The 26,227-nt window shown below is 47.5% G+C and overlaps 1 protein-coding gene across 1 annotated transcript in view; it reads left to right on the top strand.

Moving 5' to 3' along the window:
- Positions 1 to 6,051: 6,051 nt before the first annotated feature.
- The window catches only part of LOC145793745 (uncharacterized), a 110,987-nt gene continuing 90,811 nt past the window's right edge, over positions 6,052 to 26,227 (top strand). Inside the window, exons 1-3 of the mRNA XM_082876615.1 lie at positions 6,052 to 6,456; positions 6,539 to 6,637; positions 6,846 to 7,143. Of these exons, the coding sequence (XP_082732741.1) occupies positions 6,052 to 6,456; positions 6,539 to 6,637; positions 6,846 to 7,143 (802 nt within the window). The remainder of the gene's footprint in view (positions 6,457 to 6,538; positions 6,638 to 6,845; positions 7,144 to 26,227) is intronic.

The raw sequence follows: 26,227 nt of genomic DNA, 5'->3' as shown, positions 1-26,227 counted from the left end.
AAAATCCAAACTGAAAAATTTCCTTCTACAACATTGAAGAGGGACCAAAAATATGAATGTTTACAGTATATGACAAGCCTCAAATCAATATACAAATATGCTAAAAAAGGCACAAGATTGAGGCTCAAAAGGTGCTATAACATGAAGTATACAAAATAATCACCAAACAGAAAAAAAAATGTTAATGAAACATGAAGTATAGGCCAAAATAAGGCCACTTTCAATTCGGACCAAGGTCCAAAAACAGAAGCAAAGGGGGCTGCCGATTTATGCAAAAATGGGGCCAAATAAGGGATATAACTAAAAGTGGCACATGGAGGCATCAAATGGTGAGGGGCCCTTCAACAATGTTGAAGAAGGGCCCAAAATAACCACATTCACAGATTAAACCATGCTCAAAAACAGATTACTCATGGGCCAAAAATAGCATGCAAGATTATGACATATAAGAGGATCAATGAAGCAAGTGCATCATGGAGGGCTCAAACAGGGTTGAACCCTTAATGAAAAGTGAAAATGAACTCAAAAGAGGGCCCCTTTCAGTTAGGGCCGAAGCTTGAAACAAAAAGCATATGGGGCTTACAAATGGATCAAGAAAAAGGGTCAAAGAGGAGAAATGTTACTCACCCTTGAAGACTAAAGCTTTTGTTGCTTCTTGGATCAATTTGCAGCTCCTTTAGCCTTTGAGAAGCCCTCCTTGTTGCTGGAAATGAAGTGGTGATGGTAGAGCTTGGTGGTGTAGAGGAAATGGTGATTAGGGACTTGGAAGTTTTCAAGGAAATGAGAAGGATAGAGAGGGATTTGTGTATGGAGGCTTGAAGATGATTTTTTCTAACCCCAAAAGATGATATGGAATGCTGGTTATAAGGGCCAAAAAGGGGGTGTAAAGGTGGGGGAAAAGGAGACAAACTTTCCCCCACAAAATATCCCCCGGATAAAGATATTTTCTGGGGGATAAAGCCCTACAGCTGTAAAGTGAACAATTCAAGGATCTCGGCCGGCCAGGTATCTTTGCTGCAGGTGGCCGGCCGGCCACACCCCCTAGCCGGCCGGCTAGGGGTCAAAAGGGTCAAGAAGATTTAGTGGCCGGCCACCAACTGATGGTGTCCTCCTATGTGTGTACAACACAACCCTGTGGTTAAAAGTCCAAGAAAGTGCCTCGAGGGTGTTCAACATTAGCTCGGAAAGAGGGGTTCAAAAGGGTCAAATTGAATTACTGGCCGGCCACCATTTTTTAGGGTCCTCCCATGTGTGTACATCACAAATATGTGGTTCAAAGTTCAAGAATGTGGGTCCAAGGTGTTCAACATTAGCCTGGAAGGAGGGGGTCAAAAGGGTCAAATTGAATTACTGGCCGGCCACCATTTTTTAGGGTCCTCCCATGTGTGTACATCACAAATATGTGGTTCAAAGTTCAAGAATGTGGGCCCAAGGTGTTCAACATTAGCCCGGAAGTGTGAAAAACGGGCGCCGGAGGGCGTCGGAGGATGTATAACTGGTTGTTGCAACAATTACTGGCCTCCCACCCTTCAGTGACCTTCCTAGTGATAAAACAGAGGTACCTGCCAAAAATGAACGAAAACCGTTGCAAAACGAATGTTCAGGGGCCAAAACACGCAGTTTGGGGCCCCGGAAACTGCCCGTTTAAACACCGAAAATGGTATTCAACCTCGAAGTGGGTTTCTCGGCCCCCAGTGTCCCTCAAAAGCGAGTAAATAGGGAGTATGCCAAAAATTAGAGCAAACGGAGATGGTTAAGCGGTCCCGAACCGAGGCACACGGCCAACGATTCCGAAAAACCGGAAACCGGACTCCGAAATGGGCAAAATGGCCTACGGCCACGAAATGTAGCCTACGGACATTGGGAGATGGTCTACTGGACCTCTCCCTCCCCTCAGGAAAAGAAACAAAGAAAACCGAGCCTGGTTCGCAAACCGAGGCAAAGTACAAAAGAGGGTTCGGAAGTCCGGAGGTAGGGCTCACGGCCGCAACTCTGAAACTTCTGAACGAGCACATTATGCAACATCACCAAGCGCTCAATCAATGACGTCTGAGTCTTAAGGTCGGTCAAAAATGGGGTGTCTACAGTTGCCCCTCTTTGACAGAACTCGGAAGTCACAAGTGACGTGAGTGAATGTCAAAGCCCAGAGACGACCCATTTTTGACAAGGCCGAAGACTTAGACAAACGTACAAAGTAAGCAGAAATGTGCCCGCAGGCATGCCCGCAGGCAGGGGCAAAATGCAAATGATATGCAAGAAGCCGAACATAACTCGATGATCATGCAAATGCAGCAAGCTGTAATGAAGTAAGTATTCGCAAATAGATGCAACAGTTTTAAGCAAGAATGCAAAGCAACAACTACATTTCATGCAGTTAAGAATGCAGAGGATTATTCAATCCCCGCCACGTCTCACACGGAGAAAATACGATACCTACGTGATTCGTCTGGTCGCACCAGCCTCAATTGAACCGTACATACAATATCGTGCCTGCAAAAGAGAGAAACTCAACGAGCACAATATGCTAACAACATATACTTAATGTGATTCCGAAAGTTCGACACACGCAGTGCCGGTGAGTGAATGCATCGCAATGCAAGAGTGGAACATGCGTGACAACGTATGCTCAAACATAGAGGTATGCCAATATCAAGAAATGTGCATAAAAATGTGAGTATGCTCATGAGAATGCAAGTTATGTGCATGATAGTACAAAATGAGCATGAATCAGGGTGCCCGCTTGTCATGAAATAACGAGTACGGAAACGCGTGTTTCGGCGAAGGCAACTCGATCGCGGCCTCCGATCCGCTTCCCGGAAAGGCTACAACTCATTCAAAAAGGATACACTTCGATTTCGATGAATGATGATGAGACATATGTCAGATCTTGAAGCCGAAGTTCCGACGGAGCAATTTCGCGGCCGGAAGTGTACTTTTCTTGAACTTTTTCAGGTCCTGGGAACTCCAATCTTCCTCAAAATTTGCAGGGAGCTAGGTGGGCATGTGGGGGACATGGCCGGCCGTTTATCTTCCTGAGGGGAGGTGGCCAACCGGTTTTTCAAAAAGCAAATAGCTGGCCGGCCGGTTTTCTAAAAAGCAAATAGCTGGCCAGCTAGAAAAGAGGGCCGGCCGGCCATATGCCCAAATCCGAGGGCAGTTTGGTCTTTTCACCTCCTTCCTTCATGCTTCTTCAACCAAGACCTTGAACCTATATAAGGCAGCCGAGATCCCTTCCTTTCTTGCCTCCTACAACACTTTCTTCTCCAGATCTGAGTTTCATACGCGTTTTCCAACGTCCCGTGCAAATTGTTTTCGCAAAAATATTCAGTTTCAAGCAATTTGAAGTGATTAAATTTCGGTTTCGGAGCTTCTCTTCGCATTTTCGCCACTTGAGGTAAGTTTGTCTCAATATTTGGAAGATTTTCTCGGGAGTTGACTTTTGTTGACTTTTTTCATTTCCCGAGAGTTGACTTTTTCCAATTTCGGCTCATTTTCGCTCATTTTTGCTCCCTTTGCAGATCTTCTGAAAATGGCGGGTAATTCTCCCCACGGCGGAGGTTTTCCAGGTGCCGGAGATGATTTTGATCCCATGACCCTACCCTCGAGGACCCGACCTTTTATTCCTGGGAGGTACAATCCTCCAGCACATGTTCTTCCGCGTGCCGTCTTCCGTCACTTCACTAGCTTTGACGAGCGAGCACCCGGGGATCTGCTTCTCCGAGAGCCAGAGCATCACCTCTCTCATGAGGCCCGAGAGGTATTTACTTCATTTTCTGTATTTTTCGTACATTTCAGCACCTTTGCCATGCTTGAACACGCAGTTTAGCTTATGACATAGTACTTTGCTTGCATCTTGAACATGTAGTTTCAACACTCGAATTTCTGAACACTCGGCTCATTAATTAATTGCGAACGCACAGTACACATTAGTTAAGAGGCGAACACACGGCTCAAACACTGATTTGTCGAACACACAGCCCGAATTCGAAAGTGAACACACAGCCCACACTTTACATTTTCTGAACACACAGCCCAGATTAGATAGTGAACACGCAGCCCACACTAGTTGAAATTTAAACACGCAGCCCAAACTTTAAATTTTCTGAACACGCAGTCCAAATTAGAGTAGTGAACACGCAGCCCACGCTGATAGAAAGTTGAACACGCAGCCCAAACTTCAAATTTTCTGAACACGCAGCCCAGATTAGATAGTGAACACGCAGCCCACCCTGATAGAAAGTTGAACACGCAGCCCAAACTTTAAATTCTCTGAACACGCAGCCCAGATTAAATAGTGAACACGCAGCCCACACTGATTGAAAGTTGAACACGTAGCCCAAACTTCAAATTTTCTGAACACGCAGCCCAGATTAAATAGTGAACACGCAGCCCACACTGATTGAAAGTTGAACACGCAGCCCAAACTTTAAATTTTCTGAACACGTAGCCCAGATTAGATAGTGAACACGCAGCCCACACTGATTGAAAGTTGAACACGCAGCCCAAACTTCAAATTTTCTGAACACGCAGCCCAGATTAGAATTTGCATGTAGCTTATTTCACTTCATCGGCATACAGCCCATTTCATTCCATTGGCACGTAGCCCAGTTCATTTCATTGGCACACAGCCCAGTTCATTTCATTGGCACGCAGCCCAGTTCATTTCATTGGCACACAGCCCAGTTCATTTCATTGGCACGCAGCCCATTTCATCTCATTGGCACGCAGCCCATTTCATCTCATTGGCACACAGCCCATTCCATCTCATTGGCACACAGCCCATTCATTTCATTATTGACACATGTATTCATTCTGAATGCAGGTTGGTTCCCGCAGTGTGCGGGGGTATGGTTCCACCATCACGCGGGACTGGTACGCTGAGCTCCCGGAGGGTGTCCGAGACTTAGTAGACTTGGTAGGGTTCGGGCCCTTCTGCGTCGGGTTGTCACGTTGTCCTGCCAGGAGGACACTGATGGCGGCACTGGTAGAGAGATGGTGGGACACCACCAACTCCTTTCATTTCTCTGCCACTGGAGACATGACCGTGACGCCTCTAGACTTCGCTGCGTTGACTGGCTTAGACATAGGAGGTTGGCCCATCCCCTATGATGAGGATATGGGCGAGTGGGAGGCCGCTTGGACGTATCTATTGGGGGCTCGCCCGCCTGTTGACAGGGTTTCTGGGAGAGTCCGATACACTTGGTTCTCTTCCCACTTCCGGCGGGCGGAGATGGTGCCTGAGACTCCTGAGGAGACGGAGCAGTACGCCCGCGGTTTCCTTATGTTCCTCTTCGGGACTACCCTGTTTGCCGATAGAGGGAACACAGTCGGGCTATACCTGCTGAGCGCTCTGGTCGACCTATCACAGGTCAGTAGATTTGACTGGGGGGGCGCCGGCCTGGCTACCCTTTACTTTTATATGAGCGCGACCTCCCGCGGGCGGGGCGATTTACTTGGCGGCTACTGGAGAGCCTGGGAGGTACTTTTCTGTCCTCTTGATTTACATTTCTGCTCTTCATTACTTGTACATTGCACACACAGCGCACTTTTACAGTCTGTATTTTGCTCTCAGCATTTCGTACTTACATTCTGCACTGCTTTTCTCAGCTATGGGTCTATGTATACTTCCCAGCATTAGCCCCAGAGCTGGAGGTGGCAGGGCTCCCCATGACCCCATATTCACTGGTGTTCGAGGGCCCGCACCGGCCGAGACCTCGAGAGACCCTCCTTTACTTGCGACAGTACTTTGACACTGTGCGACATTCAGAGGTACCTCAGAGCTTTCAGTTCCTTTCATTTTCATCTTTGATTTGCTCTGTATATTCTCGATTTCTGATTGGTTTATGCATTTATCATCCGCAGATCACATGGCAGCCCTGGGTGTCCCTGGGTGATGGTCTCCGACTTCAGTATACCGGAGGGTCGGATATCTCCCAGTATAGGGTCCTGCTCGAAGGGCCAGTTGGCAGGGCATGGTTCTTGGGGGAACGCTTTCTGCGCCAGGTATGGGGGTATCTTTCTCAGGATCCTCCCGCAGTACCCTCAGTCAGTATGCGGACTGCTGACAAGCTCTCTTACTCGGAGGTAGTCGGCGCTATGCTGGGTAGCGATGCTTTACTATATATTGAGGAGGGGGACTACACCACTTACCGTCACATATATTTGATGCCTCCATTGACGGGAGCTCGTATCCCGATGATGAGGCCTGCCGGTATGTCATCCTCGGGCCAGGCTCGGGCTCGGGCTGCAGACGCCCCTTCTACTAGCAGGGCTGGTACATCTAGAGGTGGGAGTAGACCGGTTCCTCCGATTCCGTCGACTTATCCTCATCCTGGATGGCCAGATATGCCGACTGAGTTGATGGCGTGGCAGTATGGGGCTATCTCTCCGACCCCGATCCCGCTAGAGCCTCCGATGCCCAGTGATCGATACGCCATTGATCCTGACTCACCGCTGGTATGCTCCACTGTTTTTCATTCATCATTCAGATGTTTAGACATTCTTTTGTTCACTGATGATTATGAACTCATATTTGCAGCCACCGCGAGGGTACATGGAGGAGGTGGTTGGACTGGTGGCCACACTCGAGGGCATGGTCCTGCGTAGGGAGGCACAGTTGTCTGTCGCGGGCATTCAGGTACCCTTCAGTTTTCTGGCATTTATCATACTTCTGATGACATGCTGATTTCTACTGCATCGATAGACTACTTGTGTAGAGCACATCTGACACACACCCCACTTGGACACTGCATTTACATGCACCCACTTCACGTAGCCTTTGCTTGTATCTGCATCTGATGTATATATTTGGACTGATGTATTTGAATTGAACTCTTTGTTTTCAGATGCCTTCATGGTCCGGTCAGCCGCAGGCCAGGCCACCTGGGCCTCCTTGGGGAGCTGGGCCATCTGGGCCTTTTCAGGGAGTTGGGTCACCCGGGCCTTTTCAGGGGGCGGGGCCATCCCGGCCTTCCCGAGGAGCCGGGCCATCTAGGCCTTTTCGAGGAGCTCGAGGAGGGTCTGTCCGCAGACGCAGGGCTCACGTTGTAGAGGTGGAGCCTGATGAGGAGGAGGAGGATGCTGAGGAGGAGGAGGAGGCTACCGACCGTCAGTCAGAGACATCCGCTGAGGAGGAGGGCTCCGGTTTTGGTTCGGGGAACAGAGGCGAGGCCGAGGGGGATCCTGAGGATGACAGCTCCGACCCAGGTGATGATGATGGTGCAGAGGTTGTCCCGCAGAAGAGGATGAGGAGTGCTTCTCATTCCCGCTCCCGAGGACATTGATGCTGTTGTTTCCTGCTTTATTTTTCTTTTTGCTAATAGTTTGTAGCACTTTGCACATTGTTAGGCAGTTTTATTTTTTGTAAAACTTGTACCTTTGTTTGTTGTAAAGCATGATGGAATGAAATAGCTTTTGAAAAGGTGTTTGTATTTTAAACTATTAGCATCGTATCGCATCATTTTATTTTGCACAAAAAAGAATTTGAATGGGAATGTGCTTTGTGTAATCACCAAGTCAGGTAGTGAACCGACGTAACAAACTAAGCAACTCAACTTACTAAGATATAACAGAACCTTAGGAAGTTTACAACTCGATAAGCAAAATGCAACAATGCTGACAACGCAAATAAACAAGACTTAAACAAAGTTTGTTTAAACAGAGCGCAATGACTCAAAAACACGAAACACGTCCGCTCGACAAACAACTCGATAAGCAAAACAACAGCTCGATAATCAAAACTACAACTCGATAATCAAAACTCAGCAATAACAGAGTGTACTTCGGACGATCTGGGTACCGGAACGCATCCGAAACGGAGGGAGATGAAGGCCTTTGACTCTCCCGTTGCATGGAAATGCTTGAAACTTTCCCTCGAAGAGTAAAACAGGGCCAAGGAGATACATTGCAGCATCGCCGGCCACCTTTGGGGGCCGGCCGGCCAATTTTGTGGAGAGAGACAGCTGGCCGGCCATTTTTGTAAAAAGTAAATGGCTGGCCAGCCAGAAAAGGTGGCCGGCCGGCCAGCTATTCCTGCAGCCTCCTGGTTTTTGACACGTGTCCCCGTGAATAGTGTTTTTCCCTCTATAAAAGCCTCAACTTCGGGAACATTCATTTCATCTTAGTTTTAGACAAAGATGGAGGCGTTTCTCGCAGAAAATGTCACATCTTGGATCTCTTCTCTAGATGGCTCAGAAAAGCTGAATTTTCGGGGTTTCGGCTTGAATGCACTATTCACGCTGAGCCGTACTCCGCTACATCTCCCTTTTCTCCATGCTGCGGCAAGGTTCTGGAATCTAGTGACGCATGTTTTTAGCTTTGGCGGCCAAGAGGTATGTCCTACTTTCGAAGATTTTCAGGTTTTGATGGAGTCTGAATGCTCTGAAGTGATCTTGCCCCAGCTCCGTTTTGGCCATGCTCAGGCTTTAGGGCGGATGTGTGGGCTCACGGCGCACGACGCTCGATCTCTGATCTGCAGTGGGGAACTGGATGTCCTCGGCTTGATCCACCGTTTTTCCGACGCCGGTGACCGCAGCAACCATTATTGGCAGGGTTTCCGGCAACACGCCCTCTGCTTGTGTTTGTTGTCTCACTTTCTGCTTTCTTCGGGCTTCGACGGGGCTAGCATTCGCCTGATTGAAGTCGCCCAAGGCTTGAGAGAGGGAAAGAGCTGTATTGCCATGACCTTGGCCGAGACACTGATGGGTTTAGATTCTGTCTATCGCCGGGAGGCGACTAGGTTTGCTGGGAGTCCATTGCTACTGCAGGTAATGTTTCCCACCCAACCTTACATATATATTTGCTCACATCACTCGACCCTCAGGCTCGGTTTTTCTCACAAAACCCTTGTCTTACTTTTTCTCTCATCGTACATCTCTCTGTTCTTTATTCTCTCATTTTCCATCCCTCCCCTAGGTATGGTTAATGGACAAGTTGCAGGTTGTGGACTCTTGCCCAGCTTATTCAGCTCGAAGCTACTTCTTTCGGCAGTGCCTAGTCAACGCTCTTGACGAAAGGTGGTGGTTCGATTGGATGTGCAATTTGTCCGCAGACGGCATTGCTTGGCGTTGTCCTTGGCTCAACCTCCCGGCAATGAGCTATAGTATGTCTCGGCTGATTGGGATCCAATTGATTGGTCTAACCCACTGCGTATTCTATTTTCCGTTCCGGTTCCTGCGTCAGTTTGGTCATGATCAAACCTGCCCACCGGAGGGGATTGAGTACCCAGCCGCTTTCCCGGTCCGGGGTGCACAGCTTGCCCGATATGCCACAGCATGGAGGACTAGAGAGCTCCTGGCCCCTGCTTCTACTTTCAGTTGCACTTTGTCCAACGAGTGCTTGGATTAGCTCAATGAGGAGGCACAGGTTGGGCCTAGCTTGGCATCAGATGCTTTGTCCAGCTCCGGGAGGGGACGCAGAGATACTTGATTCAACTATGCCCTAAATTTATTGCTTATTTAACATTTTCAAGTTTTCTTTATGAATGTACTAAAAAAAAAGCAACCTCGATTGTAATGCAAGAGCAGGAGAACTCAGTTTTGAAATCAATGAAATTGAAAGTTATGGTACTGAAAATTTTCCGCTTTTGGTCCAGAAATGGTCTTAGTCGTAAAAAGATTAATTTGAACAAAATCGACTTTTATTAAAACTTTTCAAAACTATTTTCGATGTGGATCAGAACTGGACACGCCGAAAATCTGTCACTGAGACGCACAACCCCAGATCCTTGCAACCGGAAAGTTGTCCCTAGTCTGAAGAACAATGCGGCACTGCACGGCAACGGAAAGTTGCCCCTTGTCTGAGTAACTTTGCACCTTCGCGGCAACGGAAAGTTGCCCCTAGTTTGAACAGCACTGTACCGGAGATCGCGATAAATGCTGATGGATAAAGATGACTGAGATGATCAAAATGGACAGAGTTGATCGGGGAAAAGTTTATGGCTGAACTTCAAGGTGAAGTTGCCTACGTATCCCAAAGATGGGAATCAAGCCTTACGTAGTTCAGGCCGAGGTTCACTCGAGTATTTTCACTCTCCTTTTGCGCTCTAACTTTTGCCAAGGCCGCCCTTTGCGGGTTTTCAACCTTGTGAGCTCAGTTTTTATATTTTCTAATTTTTTTGTGCTCTGACTTTTGCCTAGGTCGCCCTTTCGGGTTTTCGGCCTAGCGAGCCTCTCAAGGATAGTATTTCTTCAACTTGTCCATATTGATCGGTTGTGAGAACTCCAAGCCATCTAGATCCATCAGAACCACGACTCCACCTGACCAGATAGCTTTGATGATGTAAGGACCAGTCCAATTGGGTTTGAACTTGCCCCTTGGGTCGTGGATGGGAGCTCGGTTGTCTTTGAGCACCAAATCTCCTTCTTTCAGATTCCTGGACTTAACCTTCTTGTTGAAAGCCCGGGCAATTCTGCGTTGATAGCCTTGGATGTGGTACAGTGCTTTCAGTCTTCTTTCATCAAAGAGCATGAGTTCTTCGAATCTGCTTTGCTGCCAATCTGCTTCGGCTATCTGGCATTCAGCCAATACTCGTAATGATGGAACCTCAATCTCAATGGGTAGAACAGCCTCCATTCCATAGACCAATGAATATGGAGTTGCTCCAGTAGAAGTTCTGATTGAAGTCCTGTAGCCCCACAGAGCAAATGGCAGCTTGTCTGGCCAATCCCGATAGGTTCCCACCATTTTCTGCAGTATATGCTTGATGTTCTTGTTGGCGGCCTCAACTGCTCCGTTGGTCTGGGGCCGGTATGTAGATGACTTATGGAAAGCCACATTGTATTTTTCCAACAAGTCTATCACTTCTTTCTTGAAATGGGAACCATTATCTGAAATTATCTCGTTTGGCACCCCGTAGCGACAGATGATGTTGTTCCTGATAAACTTTGCGACGTGCGACGCCTTCAACACCGCGTATGATTGGGCCTCGACCCACTTTCTGAAATAATCTATCGCTACTAGGATAAACTCATGCCCGTTTGACCCCTTCGGGGTAACAGCTCCGATCACATCAATTCCCCAGACTGAAAAAGGCCATGGCGAAGTCATGTTGTACAGTTTTGACGGCGGGATGTTCATGCGGTTTGCATAAATTTGACACTTGTGGCATCGCCGAACAAAACTAATACAATCCTCCTCCATGGTTGACCAGTAGTAGCCCTGTCTGAGGATCTTTCTGGCCAGCATTACTCCATTCATGTGTGCACCGCACTCCCCTCCATGGATGGCTTCCATCAGGCGTTTCGACTCTTCAGCTTCTACACAGAGCTTATGCATTCCCAGATGACCCCTTTTGTCCAGCTTACCCCCGCAGATGATAAACTGAGCAGCCATTCTTCTGATGGCCCTCTTAATCTTGGCATTTGCCCCTAGTGGATATGTCTCCTTTTCCAAGAAGTTCTAGATGTCGTAATACCAGGGTTTGCCGTCTTGAACCTCATCTATGGTGGAAATTGACTCGTATGCTGGCGCAAACTTTTGATCAATAATGACTGGACGCATTCGGACTCCGGACAGGATGTCTATCATAGAAGATAGAGTTGCTAATGAATCTGCAAACCTGTTGTTCTCTCTTACGAGGTGGGTGAAATTTAGCTTCTCAAACCGAGGAATTAACAGATCCAAGGTTTGGTGGTAGATTATCATCCTTTCCTCCTTGACTTTCCAATCTCCTTTTGCTTGAGACACAACAAGGTTTGAGTCCCCAATGACGTCCAACCGTCTTGCCCCTAGTTCTAGGGCTGCTTCCAGGCCAGCAATACATGCCTCATACTCTGCTTCATTGTTCGAGACTTTGAACCGGAGCTTGAATGCTAAAGGGATACGGGAATCCTCAGGTGCTATCAGCAACACCCCTATCCCATACCCATACTGGTTTGACGCTCCGTCAAAGTACATCGTCCAAGTTTCATCTTCGACGTGCAGAATGGCTTCATCTGGGAATAGATACTCAACCGCTTCATCCCCCTCAACCGGGTGGTCGGCAAGGAACTCCGCTACCGCTCTCCCTTTTACTGACTTGCGCGTTACATACTTCAAATCAAATTCGGAGGGCAACAGCAGCCAACGAGCTAGCCTACCCGTAAGTGCTGGTTTCTCGAAGAGATATTTGATGGGATCCAAACGCGAAACCAACATTACAGAGTGAGCTAACAGGTAGTGCCGCAGCTTCCTGGTTGCCCATACCAAGGCCAAACAAGCCTTCTCCAGCGGTGTATAGCGGGTCTCGTAATCCAGCATCTTTTTGCTCAGATAGTAGATGGCCCTTTCCACTTTGTCTTCTGACTCCTGCGCGAGCATGCAGCCCATGGTAGTCTCAGTTACCGAAAGATACAATATCAACGGTTTCCCCGGCTCTGGTGGTGACAACACGGGCGGGTTCTGTAGATACTCTTTGATCTGCTCAAAAGCTACTTGACATCGGCCGTCCCATTGGAATTTCTTTCCTTTCTTCAGGAGACCAAAAAGTGGTTCACAAGTCAAGGTTAATTTAGAAATAAACCGTCTTATGAATTGCACTTTACCCAGAAAGCCTCGCACCTCCTTTTCAGTCCTTGGTGGTGGCATTTCTAAGATGGCCTTGATTTTGGAAGGGTCGACCTCGATGCCCCTTTGTGTAATCAGAAACCCTAGCATCTTCCCTGCTGTAACACCAAACGTGCATTTCTGGGGATTCAGTCGCAGCCGAAACTCTTTGATCCTTTGAAAGAATTTTTGTAAGGTGGTGTAGTGGACCTCTCTATCTTTGGACTTGACAATCATGTCATCCACATACACCTCGACCTCTTTATGGATCATATCATGCAATATTGTAGTTGCTGCCCGTTGATACGTAGCTCCAGCATTTTTCAACCCGAATGGCATCACTCTATAACAATATGTACCCCACGGGGTAGTGAACGCAGTCTTCTCCCGGTCTTCGGGTGCCATTACTATCTGATTATAGCCTGAGAAACCATCCATAAACGAAAGCAAGGCGCGTCCTGCCGTGAAATCCACCAATTCATCAATGTGTGGCAAGGGAAAGTCGTCCTTCGGACTGGCCCTGTTCAGATCTCTGAAGTCTACACAGACCCGAATTCTGCCATCCTTCTTTGGCACCGGAACAATGTTGGCCAACCAAGTTGAGTATTCAGATACCAGCAGGAACCTTGTGTCAATTTGCTTGGTGACCTCTTCCTTAATTTTGAGGGCCCAGTCCGGGCGAATCCTTCTGAGTTTCTGTTTGACAGGGCGGGCCTCGGGATCAAGAGGGATCCGGTGCTGTACAATCTCAGGATCGATTCCAGGCATGTCTTCGTAGGACCACGCGAAAACATCTTTGAAATCTTTTAATAAAGCGACTAAGCGCTCGCGCTCCTCTGAAGACAACGTGGACCCGATCTGGACCAGCCGCGGGTCCTTCTCAGTACCAACATTCACAGTAGTGATTTCATCCATTAAAGGTTTAACAAATCTTTCCTGCTCTTGATCAATTAATCGTTGCAAAACTGGGGGAATTTCTCCCTCGTTGTTTTCATCAAAATTTTGAAAATCCTGATTTAAGCAATAACTCAAAGGCACAGAAAAATACTCGGAAACCATATCCATATCATTCTCATTAAATATTTCCAAGCCGTCAGATTCCTCTGTTACAACAGACTCAAAAGAAAATGAAAATGACGACCTAGACAGGACTGTGGCATCCGGGTTATCACCCCCAGGAATACCGGACTCAGACTCAGTCGAGCTGGAATCTGATTCCGACGCACAAGATTCGGTAGAATCAGATTCCGGCTCACTACCTGACCCGGAGATGCTAGATAAAAAGCCTTCTTCATATTGCCAGATGAGAGAAGGTGCGATAGATGCATCCAAGATCGGCGCTGGAAAGCCTGCAGCTATTTCATCTCCAATCATAGAAACCGAAGAGTTATCCCCCAAGCACTCTTGGCCGATCGGAGGATCTGATAGTAGACTCGCCAGTGCTACCCCCATTTCAAGCTCTGTGCTCTCAGGATCCACTACTTCACACTGCTCATCCTCAGTTGGTGGGTCTGTCTGCGCTTCGGCAACATCATCCCCAGATAATTGTATGTCGAAGAAGATTTCAAAACCAGGCACGCGCTTCCCCTCCGCGTTTAGCCATGGCTCCGGGAAGCCGCAGAATGGAAAATCTTCCCCCTCCCGGACGAAGCGTCCGTTTAGGGTACCCCAGATGGGCCTATGCATTAACTCAAATGGCTTCCCGGCTTTCTTTGCCCTGGCTCTTCCGGCCATTTCTTTCCCTTTTCTCACCCAGTCCTCTTTGGTGGGCAGATAACCCAGTCCAAAGGCGTGAGGGTTGTGTGGCACTTCGGCCAACACTGAGACGCCCTTCCGGCCGCTTCTCCCTAATCCCAATCCAGGGGTATGTTTTAGCTTGTTCATGAGGTAAATAGATTGAGCACTAACGTACATACCCTCATTCACAGCCATGACAATCTGCACTACTTGAGCCTCGGCCAAAGTGAACCCCGACAAAAACACATCCTCCGTGCCGTGCTCGATCTCCAAGACAGGCGTGGACACTTCCGGCGGCGGATGGATTGATGAATTACCAAAAACTATCACTACCCCTTTCCCGTGAGGGTACTTTAGCATCTGATGTAGAGTGGAAGAGACTGCTTTGACCTGGTGCAACCACGGTCGCCCCAAAAGTAGGTTAAAGGTTGCGGGAACGTCCAAGATATGAAATTCGATGCTGTGTTGTCCTGGACCAACCTTGGTTTGAATTTTAACAGTCCCCATCACTTCTCTGCTGGTATTGTCGTATGCTCTGATCACTTGGGTGGTTGGGACGAAATCTACGGGCTTCAACCCGATTGCATATGCCGTTCTGGTCGGGTAGACATTAATAGCAGACCCGGTATCAACAAGTACCACCGGTATCCACTTATCTCTACATTCCACAGAAATATAGAGAGGTTTGTTATGGCTTGTGCCCTCAGGCGGTAGCTCGTTGTCCGAAAAGGTTAATGCCGGGGAACCTCCTCCCGGAAAAACCAGCCCAACCAACAGTTCAGGCGTGGTGTCTATGGAGAGTTTGGACTTGTCCATAGCAGACAGGACAGCTTCCCTATGTAGTCGTGATGCCATTAGCAGTCCCCAGATGGAGATGTCTGCCTGTATCTTTTTTAACTGTTTCAGCACAGCTTCCTCTTCAATCTGCTTCTCCTTCTGTTTCTCCGCTTCTCTATCCTTCCCGGATGCCTCGGGTTGGTCCAGGTGTGGGGGTTTGAAGTACCGTCCACTTCTCGTCATATGGTCAACCTCATCGAGGTACCAAGTGTCATCCGGTTGATTATTTCCCCAGTCTTCATCCGTGTGGGCAAGACATAAGTCATCGTCATCCCACCACATTCCATCGGCAGCCAACAGACACCTGTCTGGCTTCGGTTTAGTTGCACTCGCAGTACTCCCTGTCCACATGCTCGCAGAATTCTCTATCTTCGTGCACGCAGCACTTTCAGTCCCCTCAGGGCCTTTAGCTTTCCTAATTCTCTCAGCCTCCTCAAACTTTTCTCGTTCTAGCTGCATCAGTACAGCTGTTTGTTCAACAATTCCCGTATCCATAATGCCCAGGTCTCGAGCGGAATTCTTAGCACCGGCGCTCTCCGGCGATACAACTTGACTTTCGGCCGTTCCGGCCACAACTGATACTTCCGCCCCTGCCGGGCTCTGTTCTGGTTGGGCTTCCCCCACTGCATCTGGTTGATCCTCGAGCCATCCAGTGGCCTCCGCTGATCCCTCATAATCATATCAGTTGATTGACGTATCCCCCAGTTCCTGGTCATCGAAAAATTGCAAGTTAGCAAAGTCCTCCTCTACGGCTGTCAGATCATCTGCCCATAGCCCAGATCCATCCCCCCGGATCATGCATAGCTCTCCTGTCTCTGGCAATTCTATACCTAGCCCAATTCGGCTCGTTGATAGGATGTACTTGCTTGGATCATAGGCTCCCCCAGCAAAACTCTGTCCAGTCCCGGATTCAACAAACTCATTCTCTCCCAAAATCTGCCCTGCCCTGTCTTCGACGGTCACCACCATCGGTTCTGGTTGGGTTTTGGAGATGTCCACCATGCACAAGAAATCTGTGTAGTCGGGGAGGAGCACCTCCGGCTTGGGTAGGTGGGTGGGCGTAATATAGATGCTAGGATCGTAAGATGCGACCCCAGTCTGGATAAAATTAATTCTTTTGGGAGGGGGAGGTTGGTTATGTGGTGGGAGAGGGTTGGTTGTGACATTGGGTTTATCAGGAGGCGCGATTACCTGTTTGTCAATAAGATCTTGGATCTCATGACGCAATCTGTAACAACGGTCGGTGTCATGACCGTGTTGTTGGTGATATGCACAGTATTTTGCTGGGTCATAAGAGGGGGGGAGTGGATTCGGTAATGGCTTTGGCTCCAGGAGTTTTAAATGATTTTTTCTGATCAATATTCCCAAAACTTTGGTCAGGGGCATATATAGTGGGGTAAAGGTTCTTTGGCCTCGCGGTTGGAATCTATTGGTTTGTGTGTTGCTTCCGGACGCGCCGGAGAAGGGTGTGGCAGTCATGGGCCTTGGAGGGGGAGGGGGAGTGGTGGTGACCATACTAACTTCCGAGGCTCTCGTATTTGCAGCGCCACTCGGGCCCGTATTGTTGTTACGGTTGAAGGTCCTCCTCGGTTGTTCCCTGTCGTGGTCAAACAGACCTTGTTTCATTGCATCTTCGATTTGCACCCCCATCTCATGTAAATCTGCGAAAGTAGGGAAGGGGACTACGATCATTCTCTGCATCAACTTTGGGTGGAGATTGCGCACAATCATCCGGATTTGATCTTTGTCAGTGGGCCTTAAAGTCATCATTGACGCCTTTGCCCTCCATCGGATCACAAAGTCCGAGAAAGTTTCCTTGGGCTCTTGCCTTGTCGTTTCAAGATCACGAGTTGTAATCTCGATCTGAGTGTTGTACGAATATTGCGCGACAAAGGCCTCAGCCATTTCATCCCAATTCTTCTTCACTTCATCTTGTAACTTTGCGTACCAGTGGGCGGCCACACCCGACAGGGTTCGACCGAATAATGAAAGCTTCTGTGGTCGTGTTAGGCCCATTGGCCGCAAGATATCTGCAAACAGTCGGAGATAGACCATGGGGTCGCCGGTCCCGTCAAAGCGATCGATTTGTGGCATTTTGAACCTATCGGGGAGTGTTACGGCCTCCTCGGTATATCTGTCTTCGATATCCGGCATAGCCTTGATCCCTTGGGATTTCTTGAAGAGTTTCTCAAGTTTGCTCAATTTCAGAGCTGTATGATCAACCTCGAACTCGAAGGGAGAGTCGGGACGATTGGGTGCATGGACCTTGGACAGTTGTGGTGGAAGCGGGGGCGGAGCTGGCCCCGTTGGAAGATTCGTGTCCTCTTGTAAGTTTTGGACATTCGGTAGGGTATTCTGGGCATTTGGTGGGGCGTTATGAACAGTAGGTGCCTGCTCAGGTAATGGAGCCCCTGCCGGAGGAGGGACTTGATGTGAAGCAGATGCAGCATTCTGCTGTTGCAGTCGGGTAATCAGCTCAGCCTGCTGGGTCATAATCTCGGATTGTTGCTTAGCGAGTTCATCCCGGCGAACGGCATCTTGTTGCATGGCCCGCATGGTTTCCTGCATTTGGCGCATCATTTCCTCAACTCCTGTTGGTGCCGTCATACTGTTTCGTTTTGTCTGAACTACTGGCAGATCTGTCTCAATTGGGATCTCAATCCGACTGTCCACTGATGGGGGAAACCACTGTTCTGGTGATCTCTGTTCAGATACACTGCGCTTTTTCTGCTTTCTTCTGGTAACAGGGGGTAGAGAATGGAACACTGGCTGTCCGTCGATTAGATCCTCAGATCGATGGAGTCGACGACCTCGTGTCCAAAGTGCTTGGGGAATGCCTGCTGGGTTGGAAGCAATTGTGCTAAAACTGACCTAGCAAAAGATAAATAAAGCGAAAAGGAAATAAATAAACAGATAAAAGGACAGCACAACAGCTTAAAATAAAATGCATGACACACAGCCGGGCATAATCAACACACAGTCAATAAGCTGAATAACACACTGTCCTCAAACACTGATTATTATCCCTGTATCACTGTCCCCTAAAACAGAATCTGATATCCGCAGATAACTAATTCTCAAATACTGGCTGATGCCCGCAGGCCTGATACCCAAACTCATGTACTGAACTGATGCCCGCAGGCCTGATACCGACAATACTGAACTGATGCCCGCAGGCCTGATACTGACGATCCTGAACTGATGCCCGCAGGCCTGATACTGACGATATTGAACTGATGCCCGCAGGCCTGATGCACAAACTCATATACTGATACATGCATTCCTGTAGAGACGCACTCTAAAGCACATAACAGATAAGTGAGAGCCAAAACACCCCTATGTTGGGGTAGGGTTTCGCTGTCCTATTTTGTCAGGAACTAGGGTTTCACTACGCACGCAGCGGTTTCAAACAACCTATAAACGGGTAAGCAACCTGTCCTAGTTTGGAATAGTCACTATGGATCCGAATATGCACTAGGTCGAAAGGTCAAAGAGGGTGCCCCGGTAAAACCGGGGTTTGTGTTCCCATACTGGCAGAGCCCACAACCGGTCAGCCTTATGGTCATGCCTTGACAAGACAAGCCTCCGGCAAACCGTTCAGGAATAGCAGATGGCAAACACGGTGTCCTAGGCGCACCAATGCAAATGCAATGCAAAGAAACACACAAGTGTAGTCAAAAATAGATATCATGAGTTCGAGTCAAGTTCTCTAAATCCCCAGCAGAGTCGCCAGAAACTGTAACAAGCCCGCGGGGGGCCTCGCTACAGCTCGGACTCGACTTTTGTTTGTCACGGTTCTAAGTCTGAACCAAAGAGTCCAAATCCGGCAAATCGTTTTTGAGAAAACAGATTTTTTTTGAAAGAAGTGCCAAACATGGACTGCTTTGCCAGATACAGAGTCGCCACCTAAATATTTTATTTTGGGAAATTTAGGAAACCCTGACTCGGTGCCAAAAGGCCACGTGTCCGTCATCACCAAAGTTGCCTCGGCTCGGGAACTTGGGTACGATTGGGGAAGGTCACTTCGTGAGCACCCCCGCTCGCCCGGTCATAGACCGACCTCTACTAACCATGATATCAATTTTTGAAAACTTTGTGTGTCCTTAATCCGGTTATTAGCCTAGGTTACTATGTGATGAGCACAGCATACAAGTATAGACCGGGTCGCTTAAATCGGAACGAAACATTTCATGTTTGTTTTTAAAAGATGGTTTGCTACCCGCAGGTAGGCTTGAAATATTTGATGATTTATTCCAATTTAAGTAACCTAACCTTCACCCACAGGCATTCAGGCAGTTATATCAAATAAGCACATAGCCTCATGGTAAGCATGCTATCATGGCAGTCACTCACACACATGCAAGGATGCTGAAGCATAAAACTCACCGGGTACTCCAAGCCAAAACAGAATTTATATTAGAAATCATGCATGATCCTAAGTATACAGAAATGCTTAATGCAACACATGCAAAATGCAATTATAGCAGGCTCGGCTATTCTAAGATGGCATATGAAATGTTACAACTATCATGTATTCAACTTTGAAATTGAAAGTACAATGCAGTTAGTATGATGCGCCGAGCCCGGTGCATGCAAAACAGATGAATGATGCAAACATACTGTCATGCTGTATGCTAATTGAAATATGCCCTAATCTAACCATCAAAAACGGATAAATAAAAGGGAGAAAGACGTGGGGTTGGAAGACATACATCACACTCACGCACACTTATTACAGTTGTGCCCTCGCGCAGAGGGTCCGAATAAATAATACAGTCCGAATGTTACAGTCCCAAATGAAAGAATATTACAGTCCAAAATATTACAAGATCCTAATTAATTAACAAATTAACTAAGAAAATAAAACTGGCATGCAAGCCAGGGACTGCCTTGCTTCTGATAGATGATGCATGTCCGGGTTGTCTTGCGCGGAAATCCACCGGAATGCCCCAATTAGCCTCTGTTTACATCTGTTCTTGAAATGCGTGCCAAGCCCCAAAAAGTCGCTGATTCTTCGTTTTGCTGCAACAGAGAGCAGGAAAGGGGCATAGCAATGTATTTGCACAGATATATGCATGTCTCGATCCTCGTGCCACCAATCACGCATACCGAGGCATGATGGCCGAGGAGTCGAAATGCACAACTCAATATAGGATGAATGCACATGAAAATACAGTTAAACCTAACTCCATCATGGATAATCCGGAGTGTCGGTGACTGGGGAATTGAGACACATTCCGTCACTCGGAGTACGAAATGTACCTCGTTTCTCGTGCCCGGGCTAACTCCTATTCCGAACACGATGCAATATGCATGATATGCATGAAATGCAACTATGATACAATCCTAACATATACAATTCCATGGAAAAATGAGATGCCTCGAAATGCGTGCACACAGGCACGCAAATCGAAAAAATGACAAAATGCAATCTAAGATACAACCTAGTATGCACTGTGCTATGAAAATGAGATGCCTTGAAAGGCGTGCACACGGGCACGCAAACCGAGAAAATGACAGAATGCAATCTAAGATACAACCTAGTATGCACTGTGCTATATAAAAAGAGATGCCTCGAAATGCGTGCACACGGGCACGCAAATCGAGAAAATGGCATACGCAATGCAATGGCATAGAAATGGCAAATAGAATGCAACATGGACTTATACTAACATGAGGGAGCCTCAGCCACACTCACATAGGATGCCGGTGGATGAAAATGAAGTGCCTCGAAATGCGTGCACACGAGCACGCAAACCGAGGCAATGGCATATGCAATGCAAATGACATGAAAATGTGATATGGGCTTATACCAACATGAGAGGGCCTCAGCCACACTCACATAGGATGCCGGTAGATGAAAATGAAGTGCCTCGAAATGCGTGCACACGGGCATGCAAACCGAGGCAATGGCAGAATGCGATGCAATGACATAAAAACGTGATATGGGCTTACACCAACATGAGTGAGCCTCAGCCACACTCACATAGGATGCCGGCGGATAAAAATGAAGTGCCTCGAAATGCGTGCACACGGGCACGCAAACCGAGGCAATGGCATACGCAATGCAAATGACATGCAAAAATATGATATGGGCTTACACCAACATGAGTGAGCCTCAGCCACACTCACATAGGATGCCGACGGATGAAAATGAAGTGCCTCGAAATGCGTGCACACGGGCACGCAAACCGAGGCGATGCGAAAATGTGAACTATGGCATGAAAACATGATATGGGCTTATACCAACATGAGTGAGCCTCAGCCACACTCACATAGGATGCCAGCGGATAAAAATGGAGTGCCTCGAAATGCGTGCACGCGGGCACGCAAACCGAGGCGATGCGAAAATGCGAACTATGGCACGGGAAATGATGTGCAAACATGGTAATGGGATTTCAGCAATGAAAAGTGGGGGAAAGCAGCCCCGAAATGAGACGAAAGTACTCCCGAAGCATGAAATGGTCCCGAAATGCAATATTAGTCACCCGGAATGGCCTATAGCTATGCCAAACACGCACAATATGGACATGCAATGCAAAGACAGAAGCTAGACAGTCCCAAAAAAGGCATTTTCACAGTTATAAACATGGCCAAACAGCAAGCATAGGTATGGCAAAAATGGCATGCAAGAATAGGGGCCAAGAGAGGGGTAATGAAGCAAGTGATATAAGCAAAATCCAAACTGAAAAATTTCCTTCTACAACATTGAAGAGGGACCAAAAATATGAATGTTTACAGTATATGACAAGCCTCAAATCAATATACAAATATGCTAAAAAAGGCACAAGATTGAGGCTCAAAAGGTGCTATAACATGAAGTATACAAAATAATCACCAAACAGAAAAAAAAATGTTAATGAAACATGAAGTATAGGCCAAAATAAGGCCACTTTCAATTCGGACCAAGGTCCAAAAACAGAAGCAAAGGGGGCTGCCGATTTATGCAAAAATGGGGCCAAATAAGGGATATAACTAAAAGTGGCACATGGAGGCATCAAATGGTGAGGGGCCCTTCAACAATGTTGAAGAAGGGCCCAAAATAACCACATTCACAGATTACACCATGCTCAAAAACAGATTACTCATGGGCCAAAAATAGCATGCAAGATTATGACATATAAGAGGATCAATGAAGCAAGTGCATCATGGAGGGCTCAAACAGGGTTGAACCCTTAATGAAAAGTGAAAATGAGCTCAAAAGAGGGCCCCTTTCAGTTAGGGCCGAAGCTTGAAACAAAAAGCATATGGGGCTTACAAATGGATCAAGAAAAAGGGTCAAAGAGGAGAAATGTTACTCACCCTTGAAGACTAAAGCTTTTGTTGCTTCTTGGATCAATTTGCAGCTCCTTTAGCCTTTGAGAAGCCCTCCTTGTTGCTGGAAATGAAGTGGTGATGGTAGAGCTTGGTGGTGTAGAGGAAATGGTGATTAGGGACTTGGAAGTTTTCAAGGAAATGAGAAGGATAGAGAGGGATTTGTGTATGGAGGCTTGAAGATGATTTTTTCTAACCCCAAAAGATAATATGGAATGCTGGTTATAAGGGCCAAAAAGGGGGTGTAAAGGTGGGGGAAAAGGAGACAAACTTTCCCCCACAAAATATCCCCCGGATAAAGATATTTTCTGGGGGATAAAGCCCTACAGCTGTAAAGTGAACAGTTCAAGGATCTCGGCCGGCCAGGTATCTTTGCTGCAGGTGGCCGGCCGGCCACACCCCCTAGCCGGCCGGCTAGGGGTCAAAAGGGTCAAGAAGATTTAGTGGCCGGCCACCAACTGATGGTGTCCTCCTATGTGTGTACAACACAACCCTGTGGTTAAAAGTCCAAGAAAGTGCCTCGAGGGTGTTCAACATTAGCTCGGAAAGAGGGGTTCAAAAGGGTCAAATTGAATTACTGGCCGGCCACCATTTTTTAGGGTCCTCCCATGTGTGTACATCACAAATATGTGGTTCAAAGTTCAAGAATGTGGGTCCAAGGTGTTCAACATTAGCCTGGAAGGAGGGGGTCAAAAGGGTCAAATTGAATTACTGGCCGGCCACCATTTTTTAGGGTCCTCCCATGTGTGTACATCACAAATATGTGGTTCAAAGTTCAAGAATGTGGGCCCAAGGTGTTCAACATTAGCCCGGAAGTGTGAAAAACGGGCGCCGGAGGGCGTCGGAGGATGTATAACTGGTTGTTGCAACAATTACTGGCCTCCCACCCTTCAGTGACCTTCCTAGTGATAAAACAGAGGTACCTGCCAAAAATGAACGAAAACCGTTGCAAAACGAATGTTCAGGGGCCAAAACACGCAGTTTGGGGCCCCGGAAACTGCCCGTTTAAACACCGAAAATGGTATTCAACCTCGAAGTGGGTTTCTCGGCCCCCAGTGTCCCTCAAAAGCGAGTAAATAGGGAGTATGCCAAAAATTAGAGCAAATGGAGATGGTTAAGCGGTCCCGAACCGAGGCACACGGCCAACGATCCCGAAAAACCGGAAACCGGACTCCGAAATGGGCAAAATGGCCTACGGCCACGAAATGTAGCCTACGGACATTGGGAGATGGTCTACTGGACCTCTCCCTCCCCTCAGGAAAAGAAACAAAGAAAACCGAGCCTGGTTCGCAAACCGAGGCAAAGTACAAAAGAGGGTTCGGAAGTCCGGAGGTAGGGCTCACGGCCGCAACTCTGAAACTTCTGAACGAGCACATTATGCAACATCACCAAGCGCTCAATCAATGACGTCTGAGTCTTAAGGTCGGTCAAAAATGGGGTGTCTACAGTTGCCCCTCTTTGACAGAACTCGGAAGTCACAAGTGACGTGAGTGAATGTCAAAGCCCAGAGACGACCCATTTTTGACAAGGCCGAAGACTTAGACAAACGTACAAAGTAAGCAGAAATGTGCCCGCAGGCATGCCCGCAGGCAGGGGCAAAATGCAAATGATATGCAAGAAGCCGAACATAACTCGATGATCATGCAAATGCAGCAAGCTGTAATGAAGTAAGTATTCGCAAATAGATGCAACAGTTTTAAGCAAGAATGCAAAGCAACAACTACATTTCATGCAGTTAAGAATGCAGAGGATTATTCAATCCCCGCCACGTCTCACACGGAGAAGATACGATACCTACGTGATTCGTCTGGTCGCACCAGCCTCAATTGAACCGTACATACAATATCGTGCCTGCAAAAGAGAGAAACTCAACGAGCACAATATGCTAACAACATATACTTAATGTGATTCCGAAAGTTCGACACACGCAGTGCCGGTGAGTGAATGCATCGCAATGCAAGAGTGGAACATGCGTGACAACGTATGCTCAAACATAGAGGTATGCCAATATCAAGAAATGTGCATAAAAATGTGAGTATGCTCATGAGAATGCAAGTTATGTGCATGATAGTACAAAATAAGCATGAATCAGGGTGCCCGCTTGTCATGAAATAACGAGTACGGAAACGCGTGTTTCGGCGAAGGCAACTCGATCGCGGCCTCCGATCCGCTTCCCGGAAAGGCTACAACTCATTCAAAAAGAATACACTTCGATTTCGATGAATGATGATGAGACATATGTCAGATCTTGAAGCCGAAGTTCCGACGGAGCAATTTCGCGGCCGGAAGTGTACTTTTCTTGAACTTTTTCAGGTCCTGGGAACTCCAATCTTCCTCAAAATTTGCAGGGAGCTAGGTGGGCATGTGGGGGACATTGCCGGCCGTTTATCTTCCTGAGGGGAGGTGGCCAACCGGTTTTTCAAAAAGCAAATAGCTGGCCGGCCGGTTTTCTAAAAAGCAAATAGCTGGCCAGCTAGAAAAGAGGGCCGGCCGGCCATATGCCCAAATTCGAGGGCAGTTTGGTCTTTTCACCTCCTTCCTTCATGCTTCTTCAACCAAGACCTTGAACCTATATAAGGCAGCCGAGATCCCTTCCTTTCTTGCCTCCTACAACACTTTCTTCTCCAGATCTGAGTTTCATACGCGTTTTCCAACGTCCCGTGCAAATTGTTTTCGCAAAAATATTCAGTTTCAAGCAATTTGAAGTGATTAAATTTCAGTTTCGGAGCTTCTCTTCGCATTTTCGCCACTTGAGGTAAGTTTGTCTCAATATTTGGAAGATTTTCTCGGGAGTTGACTTTTGTTGACTTTTTTCATTTCCCGAGAGTTGACTTTTTCCAATTTCGGCTCATTTTCGCTCATTTTTGCTCCCTTTGCAGATCTTCTGAAAATGGCGGGTAATTCTCCCCACGGCGGAGGTTTTCCAGGTGCCGGAGATGATTTTGATCCCATGACCCTACCCTCGAGGACCCGACCTTTTATTCCTGGGAGGTACAATCCTCCAGCACATGTTCTTCCGCGTGCCGTCTTCCGTCACTTCACTAGCTTTGACGAGCGAGCACCCGGGGATCTGCTTCTCCGAGAGCCAGAGCATCACCTCTCTCATGAGGCCCGAGAGGTATTTACTTCATTTTCTATATTTTTCGTACATTTCAGCACCTTTGCCATGCTTGAACACGCAGTTTAGCTTATGACATAGTACTTTGCTTGCATCTTGAACATGTAGTTTCAACACTCGAATTTCTGAACACTCGGCTCATTAATTAATTGCGAACGCACAGTACACATTAGTTAAGAGGCGAACACACGGCTCAAACACTGATTTGTCGAACACACAGCCCGAATTCGAAAGTGAACACACAGCCCACACTTTACATTTTCTGAACACACAGCCCAGATTAGATAGTGAACACGCAGCCCACACTAGTTGAAATTTAAACACGCAGCCCAAACTTTAAATTTTCTGAACACGCAGTCCAAATTAGAGTAGTGAACACGCAGCCCACGCTGATAGAAAGTTGAACACGCAGCCCAAACTTCAAATTTTCTGAACACGCAGCCCAGATTAGATAGTGAACACGCAGCCCACCCTGATAGAAAGTTGAACACGCAGCCCAAACTTTAAATTCTCTGAACACGCAGCCCAGATTAAATAGTGAACACGCAGCCCACACTGATTGAAAGTTGAACACGCAGCCCAAACTTCAAATTTTCTGAACACGCAGCCCAGATTAAATAGTGAACACGCAGCCCACACTGATTGAAAGTTGAACACGCAGCCCAAACTTTAAATTTTCTGAACACGTAGCCCAGATTA

The sequence above is a fragment of the Camellia sinensis genome, chromosome 6 (genome assembly GCF_055761805.1).
Source record: "Camellia sinensis isolate YWXY chromosome 6, ASM5576180v1, whole genome shotgun sequence".
In the NCBI taxonomy this organism is placed as follows: Eukaryota; Viridiplantae; Streptophyta; class Magnoliopsida; order Ericales; family Theaceae; genus Camellia; species Camellia sinensis.
Note: the sequence above shows the minus strand (reverse complement) of the source record. Positions and strands in the feature narration are given on the sequence as shown.